The 15,775-nt window shown below is 39.1% G+C and overlaps 1 protein-coding gene across 1 annotated transcript in view; it reads right to left on the reverse strand.

Moving 5' to 3' along the window:
- Maob (monoamine oxidase B) overlaps positions 1-15,405 on the reverse strand; it is a 108,086-nt gene extending 92,681 nt beyond the window's left edge. The window contains exon 1 of the mRNA NM_172778.2: positions 15,269-15,405. Coding sequence (NP_766366.2) covers positions 15,269-15,314 — 46 coding nt within the window. The 5' untranslated portion in view covers positions 15,315-15,405. The remainder of the gene's footprint in view (positions 1-15,268) is intronic.
- Between the last annotated feature and the right edge of the window lie 370 nt (positions 15,406-15,775).

Genomic DNA, 15,775 nt, shown 5'->3' on the forward strand with positions numbered 1-15,775 from the left:
GAGGATCCTGAGGAAAAGAAAGTCCAGCATAGACCCAAAGTAGGATCCAGCTCAATTAGAGGCCCCAAGGCCTGACACTATTACTGAAGCTATGGAGTGCTCACAAAAAGGGACCTAACATTAACATACTTCGGAAGATCCAACAAGCAGCTGAAAGAGTCATATGCAGATATTTACACCAAACCAATGGACAGAAGCAGCTGATGCCTCTTGTTGAATTAGGGAAGATGGCAATAAGCTGAGGAGAAGGGCAATCCCATAGGAGGACCAGCAGTCTCTGGACCCCCGATATCTCTCAATCAATGGACCGCCAAAACAGGAAGCATACACCAGCTGATATGAGGCCCCCAACACACATGCAGTAAAGGACTTCCAGGTCTGTGTTCATTCAGAGATGATACACCTAACCCTCAAGAAACTGGAGGCCCTAGGGAGTTTAGAGGTCAGGTGCGGTGGGGGGCAGGGACATCCACGTGGAGACAGGAGTTGGAGAGGAGGTATGGGTTGTGGACCAGTCTGAGGGTGGATGGGGGCAAGGGGTGGAATAAAATATGCAATGTAAAAAATAAATTAATTAATAAAAAGTCAAAGAATAAACTAAAATTTCAATGCTCCAAGTATATTAAAGTATAGATTTACATTTCAGCCTCTTATAAAGGTATATTTGAGAGGGTACTATTTGGATTTGGTGATGATTTCTTCAATAAATACAAACAAGTTTTTCTCCAGTGTCTCTGAGGCCATTGAAGTAAAGCTGCTGTCCACTCCCCCCCCCATGTCTCTTTTAAACTACATAAACATGTCTCTCTGACCACACTATCCTTAGGAACTTCACCTGTGTCCTTGCCTTTTTCTGCTTAATATACATGTTAAAAGTATTGCCCATCCATATCTCTTTACACTAGTCCAGTGTTTACTAAGTAGTGCACTCAATAGAGGTTTGTTGAATAAACAAAGTAACCAAACAGTGAAGAAACTTAGTTTTCTTTGCAACAGAAACAGCAACAGTAGGAAATGGGAGTTTGATGAAATGAGAACAATGCATTTTAATGTATACCTTTGTGTGAGCTTATCATTGTTGCTTAACAAGGGCTGTTTGATTGTTACTGACTAGAATAACACAAAAGGGCCATTCTCAATCAGATTATCTCACAGCTCTCTACAGTACACTAAAATCTATCATAGGATTTGAATGAAAACTGGAGAAGAAATTAAAATGTAGGCCATGAAATAGCTGTTCGATCAGCTGTTACAATATGCTGTGGATGAAACCATATCTTATCTAGATGAGTAAAAAAAATCTTATCTAGATGAGTAAAAATAATTAGTCACAAAGATGGTTGATTATAAGGCTATTTTTTAAAAGTATAGAATAGAGTTTATTCAGGGCGTGGGGAGGGGAGTTGAGAGAAAGGCAGAGAGTGTGGGGGAGAGAAAGTAGAGTAGAGGCTGTCCATGAGCACATGGAGAGAGAGGGAGGAAGGGTAAAGGGAGAGGAGGGTAGCAGGAACATGAGGAGAGAGCAAGAGGGCAAGAGAGCAAGAGTGGCTATTTTCTTTTCTACACCAAAACTTATCATTTAATCAATGATGGCAGACTTCTAGAAGAATGGCATAAATAGTATTCAATATTTTAAAAAGTCATGAAAATACATATTCCTAGTTAGGCATTGTAGACATAAAGTGTTGACTGAATAGAAAAATTCACTGAAATTTGAAAAATAACAAAACTGAATTTGTTTATGACTTCTACTATCAACAACTTCAATGCATTACAATTATGAATACTTTTCTTTTTGTTATACCAAGGATGGGGAGCATGTTGGTTTCCTATTGAATTGACTAAGAAACTCATGAATAAAGTCTCACCATAAAGTAAATTGGTGAAATTTTCTTGAGATGACATTTTTGAAATACTAAATGACCTGAAGGGATTCCCAAATTTTATTTCTAAGAATTTCCTAAATAAATAGAATTATGCAAAACAATTTATATGTATAATAGCTTTGACTAAAAAAGAAGAAATTTGAAAAAAAAAAACAATGTTCAATAGATAAAGCATTAAATAAGTTGTAATACAATAGTATGAATTAATCTTATAAAGTTATCAAGATCATATGGGATCCCAGAATTGAGGGGTGAGAGGGCAGGAGAACCTCAAATTTGAGATCATCTTGGACTACATATTGACCCTTAGTTCAATCTAGGCTAAGTGAGTTCCAGGTAACCTTGGGATATAGCATAAGGTCCTGTATCAACAAATCCAAACAAATATATGAAAAATATCAAACAAGGGAAGAACTTATAGGATATAAAAAAGGCCAGTGTAAATGACTTATGTAGCCATCTCCTTGTGATAGATTTAGAGGAAGAGAGGGAGACAAGTCTGCTGAAGCACTAGGGCTGGGCTTCAAGCCAGATGGGATCTCAGCACTGAGAGTGGGAACAGGAGTTCCCATCTCAAACTGAGTATCTAAGCTGTCTCTAATACTTACAATGAATGACCAGTAATAGATAGCCAACACAAAATTAACCAAAGTTTTTTTTGGAGATTATTTTTGGTAGTACTGTTTTATATGGGCATTTTCAAAATACCAGTGGTCTTTTGCATATATATAATCTTGTGCTTTTTTGTTGTGTTTGTTTTGTGTTATTTGTGCTGTAGTGGTTTGCTTGCTCTTTTTATTTGCCTGTTTGGTTTGATTAGAGAGGGAAAAAAACATGGAGTTTGGTGAGGGGGAAGATGTGGAAGATCTAGGAATAAAAGGGGGAAACTATAATTAGAGTATTTTATGGTATAAAATTTCAATAAACACAAATAAATAATTGAAAAGATATATAAGTATTCATAACATGCTATTAATTTAAAAACAGATAGTAATGAGTATATAATATATAGTTCCCATGAAGAACATATAGATTGAAATATTAAGAGAAGGTAGTTTTTATGAGGTTCAATTATACATGATTTTCAGTTCCTTCTTGTCATTTCCTGTAAAATTATAGAATTTTTTCAACAAAAATACATTTATTATCCTCTATAGTTTCTGCTATTAAAAAATGTTCTTAGCTCTCTAAAATTGATTGTCAAAGTAGACTTCACAAAGATGGGACAAATGCAGCTCTCATTTATCTTAGTGGGCTTGCTTCTCCTAAACTTCTGAGGGTATTTTGGTTATTAATTAAATTGACTATTGATATTTTGTTTCATCCTCCTGTTAGGTGACATTGAATCGTCTCAACTATTTGTTGGTATAATGTAGAAAACTGAGTGTAACCCATAGACTTGTGATAAAATTTTAAAGAAACAAAATGCAACCTAAGATAGCAACATGACTTATAGCCTAAGAGAAAGAAACATAACCTCATATCCAAACGATGAAGCCATGACTGCACATTCAACATGTAAGAACTGTTAAAATGTTAGACAGGTAAATTAAAAGGGGATGTCTGGGACTAGGAACAAATAAAACTAAGACATGTCAGGATGCCTTCACCATTGTGCAATTCTGGAAAATGCTGCTGCATTTGAGTAAGCCAGAATGAAATAATGATTGAGAATAAAAATTGACACAAGAGCAAGGGCTTAAACATTGGAGACACTTCAGATGCTGGTTAACACCACATGTGGCAGGGTTATTAATACATAAACGGTGCCACCCATGTAACATTTGATGGAAAGAACCACTCCACAAAGTTGTCTCGTGACCTACATACCTATGCCATGTCACTGATACCCACCCATACATTACACACACAAACACACACACACACACACACACACACACACACACACACACACACACCATACTACTCTTACTAAGCAAATAAAAGTGAAAAAATAAAAAATTATAAAAATAAATAAAAATATTTTAAAATTAAAAATGCATTTATAGAATATAAAACCTGATGTTCTTGGGCTTGGGATGTAGCTCAGTAATGGAACACTTGCTTAGTAAGCATGAGGACTTAGGTTTCATTCCTAACACAACACAAAATGAAACAAGTAGTAAAAGAGGTGGTCTTATCTATTAGGTAAAAATCTCAAGATGCTTTCATACTCAGAAATCAATGATTCTTCTAAAGCCAGTTTCTGAAAAGCATAAGGTCAAAGGAACCTTACTTATCACCTAGATATTCAAAATCAAGAATCAGCAGGATATTTAATCTTTCTTGATTTCAAAACCCTTTCAGTGAATCATTAGTCAATGACTTGTAAAAACAGCAAACTCAATATTTACTGATGGGCCTGTCCCCACTTACAGAGAAACATGCTGAAATAAGCACTGGCTTATCCAAGTTGCACACCAGAACACTTGGGATTTGTAGCCAAGCTCAGGATCCTCTAACTCTAGGGCTTACACATCTAGGTTAGTCCTCTTCCTTTGGGAGGTACATGGTTAGCTCCAATATTCAACAGGTTTTTAACTAAAGAATTTACCTTCTCTTACCTCAGAGTCTAGGGAGATCCATATGCCTCACCAAGGAACTCTATTGGTTTAATTTCATTTCTGGGGCTATAGAAGACTAGAGATAGTAACATCGTAACATGACCAGTTTGGGATCAGATGAAGATTTACAAATCTTTAATCAGATCATTTGCCTTTTAAGGCATGGTCTCATGTACCCCAGGCTGACCTGAAATTCACTGTGTACTTGAGGATGATTTTGGACTTCCTATACTTATGTTTCCATGTCCTGAGCACTGAGAACACAAGGTAGGAATCACCATGGTTGGTTTATGCATTACTGCAGATGGAACAAGACTGAGGGCATTGGGCATGACAGGTAGGCATTGTACCAACTGAACTACAGTCACAGCCCTAAACAGATAATACAAATAAAATATAGTAGATGAGATGCATTAATGAAGACAGATCTGGGATACTATCAACATTATAAGTTTCATGTCTATCAAACCTATAGTTTAAAGTAAAGTTATGGATGGTTCTGCACAGGGTCATATGCACTGTATACTTTCTAGATTCCTGGGTCCTAACACTGAATAATATGTTTTTGTCTTGTCACCTGAAATGATATACTATCACTAATTTTATATACTATTTAAGCTGAAGACATTCTAATTTAATGCATATCAATCACTATATATGTGTACTTGAATATTACTTTGAATGTTAATTAAATATCTAAGGAATAAATGTGAATTTGCTAAATTTGGGAGATAATACACCATTTGTCGTCACTGACATCTGGAGAAAATACTACCATCAATGAAATGACATTTTGTGGAGTTTACTGTATCAATGCTACTGGAGGCCTCCATCTTGGAGAAATAATCTAGAACTAAAGTTATTTGTTCAACTTCAGCAGAAATGTCACAGCTAGAGGTCACTTGTGTGTTTTATTTTGTCAAAAATGGAAACAGTAGTAGAACAATTGAGTTCCTCAATTATATGCTGTGGCATTTAAAACAAACTTTGTCTGTACAGAGGCAATTACCCTACTAAAATCTTCGAAGAACCTGTGGCCTTGCAGCCATGTGGATGAATGAATGATGCTGGAGCATAGTTAGTTCATTATTGTCATTGCACAGGTGGACATGATGGCACACACCTGTAATTTCAGAGTCCAGGAAGGTGAGGCCTGAGGATGTAGAGTTTAAGCGCAGCTGGGCCATCAGAGTGAGAACCAGTGTTTAACAAAATTATTGTTGTAGAGAAATGGCTCCACTGGACAAAGGTTAAAAGCTGGAATTTACTTCTCTGGTAATGATATGTTCACAAGGAGCAGAAGAACTGCAACAGAAAAATGGATACTAAATGGAATAGCAGGGGCCAATCCAAACATTAGCATCTGCAGGCATCAAATCAACTGTAAGTCTTCATATAGCAATATGTTTTGAGTTCATAGTATTCGACATATTTATGTCTTAGATACATCTTTCAAAGTGAGTTTAAGCTTTTTCTTTAAAGTCAACCACTGGCTTCATATATCATCTGTATATGTGGGCAAAATAAGCAGAGCTTGCAAGCAGCGTTCCCCTTTATGATAGCAGTCTTTGTGTGTGTGTGTGTGTGTGTGTGTGTGTGTGTGTGTGTACACTCACATACACAATCAGGCACAAGATAATTCCTCAAGCCAATTTCTCAATCTGTTACTGGGTAAGTGGTCACTTTGCAAGCCATATTAACAAAAATAGCCAACATCTATTGTGCACTTCACAGATGCTAAGCCCCTTTTCCAAGCACCTAATATATATTTTCCCTTTATTCTTCTCAACCATTTTATGTAAGTGATAATATAGATATTATTATCCTCATTTGCCAGATGAGAAAATGAATGTGGGGAAAGGCTATTTTACCAAAGGGAACAAAGCTTATTAGACAGGACCAGGCTATACCCAGTGCTAGCAGTCTGCTACTGCTGCTGCCCCTGTAGAGCAGGGAGGATGTTGCAGTCATTGTCAAAGGCTCAGTTGTACCTCAAGCTGACTCTGATGACTATTGAGGATGAGCAAAGATCCAGAAACTGTGTCTCTAGTGATGTGCTTCTGCCTATGTATTCCACTAACAAGCTCCTCCTTCCAAAATACCCTAGGTGTAAGGGCATTGTCATTAGAACTCTAATAAAGCTGCCATGAAAATTCAAGCACGTAGACAATGTTCAAAATGTTTACTGTTATAAAACAGTGGCATTGACTGGATAATACTGTGCTGTTAATGCATTTGCCTTTTTGTATAAGGAAGAAAGGAGTGGAAGAGTAACAATGAGAACCACAGCACGAGCCTGGCTGGGATGATGCCAAAGCACAGATCTAGAGATTCACAGATTTCTCCAGATTAGGAACCCAATGAGTTCATCCAGCCGTTTTGATGGGAGTTTGACGTAGGACAAAGGTGAAATTGGGCAGGTCCTTGTTGCTGCTTGAATGTAAAGCCCATATCCTCTCTCTACTTCTTATGTGTGTTACTTCCAGAAAACTATTGACTGCTAAAGATGAAGTAGTTATTGCATTTAAAAGTGCCTGTTTCTGCTCTCAGGGTTTAAATTCGAGGACATTATGCCAAGAGAAATAAGCCAGGTGCAGAAATATATGCAGCACATGACTTCATTCATATTTGGAGGCCAAAACTGTTAATCTGAAAGAAGAGAGCAAAATGGTGGTCACTAGGGCCTGAGGAAGAGAGAAGTTATAGACACATGGTCAGAAAAGAGGTAGCAGAAAACAATCATATGTAACATAAGTTAGAATGTTCTATAGCAACAGTGGACTACAGACTACAGTAATTTTTTTCTTTTCTTTTATTCAATATTTTATTTATTTACATTTCAAATGTTATCCCATTTTCTGGTTTCCTCTCCAGAACCAGCCTATTCCATCGCCCTTCTCTCTGATTCTATGGGGGTGTCCCCCCACCCACTTACCCACTCCCACCTCACCATCCTGGCATTTCCCTACACTGGGGCATCAAGCCTTCATAGGACCACAGTCCTCTCCTCCCATTGATGCCAGATAAGGCCATCCTCTGCTACATATGTGGCTGGAGCTATGGGTTTGGTGGTTTAGTCCCTGGGAGCTCTGGGGATTTTGGTTGGTTGATATTGTTGTTCTTCCTAAGGGGTTCCAAACTCCTTCAGCTCCTTCAGTCCTTTCTCTTACTCCTCCATTGGAGACCCCGTTAAAAACACTGACTTCATGAAATTCTTAGGCAAATGGATGGAACAAGAAAACATCATCCTGAGTGAGGTAATCTAATCATGAAAGAACACACATGGTATGCACTCACTGATAAGTGGATATTAGCCCCCAAATTCAGAATAGCCAATATACAATTCACAGACCACATGAAGCTCAAGAAAAAGGAAGACCAAAGTGTGGATGCTTCAGTCCTTCTTAGAAGGGAGAACAAAATATTCACAGGAGGAAATACAGAGACAAAATGTAGAGCAGAGACTGAAGAAAAGGCCATCCAGAGACAGTCCCACCTGGGGATCCATTCCGTATATAGTCACCAAACCCAGATACTATTGTAGATGCCAAGAAGTGCTTGCTGACAGGCGCCTGATATAGCTGTCTCCTGAGAGGCTCTGCCAGAGCCTGACATATACAGAAGTGGATGCTCACAGAATACAGAAAGTTTAAAAACTTTTTATTTTGCAGTTCTGAGGATCACATCCACAGCCTTGTGCATGCTGGGAAATCATTTTATTACTGAACTACATGCACCACCACAATTATTTTCATATTTTACAAAGTGCTATCAAAGGTAACAAAAGGCTCCAACACAGACCAATGCATATTTTCAAGAGAAAGAAATGATAATCACTTTGATTTTATTATACATCGAATTGGAGTGCATAGGTGTGTGTGTGTGTGTGTGTGTGTGTGTGTTTGTGTGTGAAGTTATCAGGTACTATATCTTAACTATGTACACGTACTTTTTATATGTTAGTTAACCAAAGATTCATCTGGTTTATGTCTTATAACTTGGATACAGGGGCCCTCACTAATGAAGCTATTTTATAATCCACTTACATGGGTTTTGGAAGAAAAAATTTAGAAGTCTCCAAAAAAGCAATGATAATAAAATTGGGACACAAATTACCCTAGTTTGATTAGAATGTGTTATCTACCTCTTTTGAAAAATGAAACTGTGTCCTATAAATATGTTCAATTATCACATGTGAATGAAAATTTTTGAATAAGGTGATAAAATATTAACTGTCTTGATTTGATCATTACAGACTACATAAATGTAGAAAATTATCATGTATCATATCATATATTTTAAGATTATAATTACTATCAAAATTTAAAATATATGTAAAAGAAAATAGTTTGAAACATCACTATTTGTATTACATGTAAAGTTAATGATTTTTACTGTACAAAGACATGGGCTCTATCCTGTAATAATTACATGTTCAAACTGTTTGTAAAAATATCTTTGAACTAAAATAGCATTCCATCACTGTTCACCTTCCTTTCTTCCCTGCAGCTCGTCCTAGCTGCCCTCCCTCAGGTGGAGTTCAGTGGATTATAGAAAACAAAACTAGAAAAAGGAAGCCTCACCGTGCTCTATGCCCCAGAACTTAAAGTGAAGCAAATCGCAAGTCCTTGTTCTAGACCTCTAAAGAGTTGGCAAAGGAGACATTGTGACTCACAGGAGTAGCTGGAGAAGCAATGTGCTTCATTGTAGCATTTGTATACAACTTAAAACACACCTTTATCCCCCCTCCCCCCCATTACCTTCTCTTACTTTCCTCCCACATCCCCCTGGCTCCTTTCCTTTCCCCTAATTCTCGCTTTGTACTTTCAGCTGCTTTTCAAAAATAGTCTTTCTCCTGCCTTATCTTTTATGGAGGCAATCTTTTCCTTCCCCACTCACTGAGAATTGATTTTCTAGTACATGTTTTGAATCATTTCTAACATAATTTTTCATTTTTGTTCATATTTTAATCAATCAGTAAGTCTTCGTTTCTAATGAAAAGAGAAACGCTGAGGAGATGAATGGGTCATACAAACTCATTTAAGCAAGTGCAGGAACTAGGGCTCATCTGCAGTTTGTGTGGCAATCTACTATGCTTACTGCATATTACCATGGCCTTTCTGTTTCTCCTTGGCTGGGATGTACAAATTTCTAAGCACATTATCAAATACCTGATACTTTCGAACATTTTAGTTTAAAGAGAATTTCCCCCATTTTTTTCTTTTTTTTTCTTTTTTCTTTTTTTATTTTTTTTTTTTTTCATTTTTTTCTTCATGACAAAAGAAAAGGTGGCTTGGCCATTAATCACAAAGGCACCTTTACCCACAATGCCCCTGAACGCATGATCCCTTGTGTGTGGAGGACACTTAGTATCCAAGGACCACTAGCAGGTGGCCAGCTCACTTTCCTAACCAGACTGATCACTCATATGTTGGATTGAAAAGTCTGCTTCATGCTCCTACAAGGATCTTAAGCAAGTACTTCCTGCCTCTCATTTCCCAGGCCTCACAAAACCTTTCTCTTTTCTGTTTTGAGTTGGCCTTTTTTAGCTTTTATTTTGGTAATTGAGTAGGATCCACTCCAGAGTTGCAAGACAGTTCCCAAGGTGGCAGCAACTCAAACATTAAAACTGAAACTTGGGACACAGGCAATGGGCTGCTGTGCTGCCAGGCAGTTCCAAGAGGGAGATTTAGTTTGCCCTGCCAAATTTCAAGGGGTAAACAACCCGCTCCTTCTGTGGTAGGGAATCACTTACAAGCAGACACATTTCTAAAGAGGTTTTCCTCAGTCGCATGGAAATTTTGTTTAAGCATCAAAAAGAAAGTTATATATTAACTAGCTATACCCTCAGTGTGTCTCTGTGTTTATCCTAAAGGGAGTGATTAAATTTTGCTGACAGCTTTCAACCTTATCAAGGAATTATCAGATTGCCCTGAGTTTAATCATTGACAAAGTTTAAAAAACAGAGTGGAATTTGGAGACTGAAATATAAACCATTTTGTCAATTATCTCCTGAGTCTAAAATCATATACTCCCCACTTGGCTCCGGCCATTTCTTCTATGACAGTGACTTCAGCCCTCTACCATGCACATCTGTGGCAGTAATTTTCTCTCTGAGTTGCCAGCTGATGGTTATCTCAGAGTGCCTTCCCAGCACACCCTACTCCAGCTGTCCAACTTTTCAGTTCCTTCTCATGCCAGTACTTTCTCCATATTCCCAGTCATCTAACACATAACTTTTATGAATTAAAATTATCATATTTGTGAACTACAGAAGATGCTAAGCACATAAGCACATAAAATCTCTGCACAATCCATCTCTGATGACAAAAAAAAAAAAACCGCAAAAACCAAAAACCAAAATCAAACAAACAAACAAACAAACAAACAAAACCAGAAACAGGGCTGATCTCTGTGTTTAAGGCCAACCTAGTGTACAGGTTGAGTTTCAGGTCTCAAACCACCATCACCCCCTCCCAAAAAATGAACTTCAAGATTTAAAAAAAAAAATCAATTGTGCTGTGTAACCAGATTTCCCTCGTAGTCCTTCTGCCACAGCCTCCCAAATACTGGAATTATAGGCTTGAGCCACTAGGCCAAGATCCCACCTGATCTTTTAACTTTTGTTTCCCCCATTCTTCATACGGAAATTCTTTTTAAGAGGTTTTCATTTTAATTTTTGAAATTAAAATATAATTATAACATTTTCCCCTTCCCTTTCCTCCTTCCAACTCCTCCCATGCCCCTTGATCCCTTTTCAAATTTATGTCTTCCTTTTTATATTATTATATATATACATATATAATATACACACAAATATATGTTTATATGTATACATCCAAATGCATTAAATATATAGACACAACCTGTTCAGTTTGTTTAGCCTTACTTGCGTTGCATATGACATCAGGGCTGGCCAATTGGTGTTAGATAACATTTGAAGGCTCTTCCCTGGAAAAGTCTATTTCCTCCCACTACCAGGCCTTAGTTACTTGCAGCACTGGGGACCCATGAGATCACCCTTCACTGTTTGCATATTAATTGGTGTTGTACTAGCCCAGTCTTGCTTAAGCAGCCATCTGTTGAAGAATCATGAAGCTTCCCTGTCATTTCCAGGAGACACAACCTTACAGCAAATCTTCTGGTCTTTCTGCTCTTGTAATCCTGCCCCCTCTGAAATTTGTACTGTTTCCTGAACATGCTACTATGTCCTGTCATGTGTCTGATTATATACAAGTTACTCTTAAGTTTAAAACGCGTCTGTCATTTAGCCTACTGATGTATTCACTTTCATTCTTTAAAGCCCAGTCCACTCCTCTTGTTTGTGAAGTGTTCACAGATTTTTTTTTCTCAGATTCTGATGTTTTCTACAATCACCTTCCCTAGAATTTTGTGTCTGTGTTACTAAATCACCTGCCACAGGTCACTATTTTAATTGTTCCTGACTTTGCCCTTTGTGTATACTTATGAGGACTCTAGGATCAACAGCCCTGTGTTCATGTTTAATTTCCTTTGTGTCAATATGTGGGATGGGAGGAAGTGTTCATTAAATAAAAGAATAAATCTCTGCTTTCACACACACAATCTCCCTTGAGTGTACATGTGTATGTGTGTGTACCTGTGCATGTATGTTGTGCATATATCTCTGCATGTGTTTTGGTGTGCATTCATGTGTGTGTGTGTTTAAGCTAGAGGTTAACATTTAGGTGCTGTATATATTCAGAAGATAGTGTTTCTTGTTGGCCTGTGCCTTCATACTCAGCTGTTTTGTTTAGATTTATATATATATATATGTTTAAAATTTATTTTTACTTCATGTGTATGGGCACTTGCTTGTATGTATGTATATACACCATGTGCATACCTGAAGCCCACAGAGGCCAGAAGTTGTTAGATTACTTAAAACTGAAGTAGTAGACTGTTTTCATTATATATATATATATATATATATATATATATGCATTCATAATTATCTCACCATCCTCTCTTATCTCCCTCTTATCTCTATCAGTCCCCACCTCACTGACACCAGTCCCTTTTATAACTTTTGGTTTTCTTTTGTAATGGATTTGTTTTAACCTGGGCCATATACATGATCAATGTCTTTGAACTCTCTATTGGAGCCTGGTAGGGTTAGCACTAGCACTGAAGGTAACCTCTCTCTCTCTCTCTCTAATAGCCCAGGCTGGTAGGCTCCTGGAACCCCTTTTCCATCCATATCTGGCTGCTAATGGGCCCATTCAGAGCCAGTGTGTACATCTGCAGTTGCTGTGAGTTCAGGATTGCAACTGCTGTGTCTCTTGCAATAGATAACATCCCACAGACCTACTTCCTATCTTCAAGCTCTTGCATCCTTTTTAGCTGTATCTTTACATAGGTTCTGGGAATTGACCTCACTTCTCATGCTTGTGCAGCAAATGTTTTACTGACTGAGCTATCTTCCCAGTCTTTTAAATAGGCTAACAAAAACTAGAGATGCAGTTCATTGGTAAAGCACTTAACTAAAATGTTTGAGGCCTGTGTTCCATTTCAAGCACAACAAAGGTACATATTTCTAGGGTAGTATGTGATGCTTTGATACAGGCATGCACAGTATAATATTTAAGTGATGACAACATTCCTATCTGCTCAAACTTTTGTTATTTTGTGACGAAAATATTAATAATTCTTTTTAGTGCTTGTCAACATACCGTGCATTTTTGCTAACTATAGTTACTGTACTGGAAAACAGACCACAAGAAATCATGTCCTCTTAGATTTTCCTTTATATATCTCAAGTCCCTTATTAGAGTAATAGATCTTTTCTTGTTTAAAACAGGACCATATTCCAGAGGCTCACCTTGAACTTTCAGTCTTCCTTCTTCATTCTTCCCAACACTGGGAGTCTTGAATGTGTGCTCTCATATGTAACGCTCCTTCAATTTGACTCCTTAGTGCCCTGGGTGCCATTTTTAGACTTTTCAAAATCAGAGCTCACAGTTTTTCAATTCTCCTCCACAATGAGCTTGTAAACTGACTAGAATTAGCAGGTTTTTCTGCTGGTAGCAGATACAGCAATTGAGTAAGTAAATCTGAGACTTGAACCCCTCACTTTTATTAAAACAATGACAATCCCACACAAAATTCTGGACAAAGGGTAGTCTCTGCCTCATGCCCTTGTTTTGATCAGTTAATGCAGAGTTCCATCATGGTTTATAAAAACAGTTAAACCTTTATATACCTCTCCTATATGGGTCTCACATGAATAATTTCAGTGAGTTTGAAGGTTTAGAGCACAGAGATTAGGGATATAGCTCAGTGGTAGAAGCCTTGCCTGGCACAGTAGGGTTCTGAGTACTGTTCCCTGCACACACACACACACAAAGCATACAGTTGAAAGTTTGAAGTATAAATGAGAAAAGCCAAAATAATGGGGAAAAAGTAGAAAACCCATGAAGGCACTTTGGGAAAGTGAAGTACTTTTGTTAGTGGCCTGGAAAGGGAAGGCTCAGTTTCCCACAAGTTAGAGTGTTGTGCAAGACAGTGGCTATAGCCGTAATACTTTCTATGGTGCCTACGTGGGGATGCTGTTAATGTTCATTCCAAGCTTTTCTTGGATAGAAGATTCCAAAAGGATTGCCATGAAAGCTGAATTTCTGTCCAGCCTTGCCATTTTAGGACACTGTGCTCACCCATCAATGCATCTGCAGTACCAGGCTGATTGGCTGCTGTGGGTACGCTCACCATGACTGGCTAGACAGAGGTATTAATTAGCCCAACATCTGACCCAAAGGTGAGGAGGGCTACCATGAATACACAGAACCAAGGTCAGCACCCATCCAATGCTTGTTTGTGTTCTATGGTTCCCGGAGAGTTTGGTCACCCTGTCCTGTGCTCATGATAGCAAGAAAGGATGGCTCTTTCTCCATATGTCCAATTAAAAGTCAAGTGAAGGCAAATCTTTAAACAATTACAGATTTTGATATCATCTTCACTACCGTTCCAATAATAGACTCCTCTTGGAGTCTAAGTCTCTCAGTTAAGCTGGCCATACTGAAAGCATTGCATATTCTCACCAGCCCTATACCATGGAGTCTGCCTGACCTTCCTTAGACTCCCATTCCTCACAGGGGTTCCCCATTCCCCACTTCTGGCTTCTGTGTTTCTTGTCCTTGCTCCCTATGGATGGGCAGTCTTTGGACCTGAGAACCTAGTGGCAGTTCAGTCACCCTAGGGTACTCAAGGAGAAATGGCATGGTGAAGTGAGGCTAGAGGGAGCATTCACTAAGAAGACACAATATGTTGGCTCTGTCAGATCCATAGCCATCGAGGGACCACATGGAATTACCGAACTCTTAATGATCCTGGGCAATTGATTGGTCAGAATAGCACCCCTTTTCTTGTTCAAGGCCACTTGTTCAGTGCCAACATAATAACCTGTTGCTTGCCTGTTTTGAGTGAGTACAGTGTCTAGGTCATTCTGGAACCAATTACTGACCTTTGCAGGTCCCTCAACCCCAGCAATTGTCTCCAGCTTTCCAGTCCCCTTTCTCCTCAGCTGGAAAATTCCAGCAAGCCTAAGAAAAGTCCAAAGTCTGACCCCAAACCCTCAGCATGCTTCCAGTCGCCCACTTGTGGCCCAGGGACTCACTAAATCCTTTTCCTGGGAAAAACAGAGCTAGACAGTAATTCAGTTCTGACCCAAAGAGACAGCCTCAGGTACACCTACAGTCTAGAATCTAGGGTCAGCTCCTGCCCCTTTGCTTTGCAGGCCTTTCGAGCCAGCCACTTTTCTGAGAACTTAGATAGCTCTAGCTCTAGCTCACAGAGGCGACTGACCTGAGATGCCGCCCCCCACCACGATCACATCGCTTTTGTTGCTCATGCTGCTTGCTAGGTTCCAGGTCTCTTGCGTCCGCTGCTACTGCGTCTGGACCTCTGCCTGCGACCGCGCTGCTTACTGTCCCCTCACACTAGCTGGCTTTAAGCTGGAGGGCCGCCTAGACTCAGAGCCCCGCCCGCCTGTCCACCCGCAGGCGCGCAAGCTGGGTGGAGCTCTTAACCCTCGCCCCCGCCCCCGCCCCCACCCCCCAGCCCGACAACACAGGCACAAGGAGGGCGAGCACCCCAGCTGGGAGGGTGACCTGGAACCTGAAAGTCCGTCCCCAGGGGTCAAGACCCTGTTGCCCTCTACAAAATATTTTCCACTCTGCCTTGTGATCACTCTGTGCAGCTGAGGAGCTGGAAGCCCTTCCAATCAGAGTAGGGGACCAAAGATTAAGAGCCTTTCAAGTGCCAGGCACTGTGTTAAACCTATTGTGCAAGATTTCTGCTCAATTTCACAAT

This window comes from Mus musculus, chromosome X (assembly GCF_000001635.26).
Source record: "Mus musculus strain C57BL/6J chromosome X, GRCm38.p6 C57BL/6J".
Classification (NCBI taxonomy): domain Eukaryota; kingdom Metazoa; phylum Chordata; class Mammalia; order Rodentia; family Muridae; genus Mus; species Mus musculus.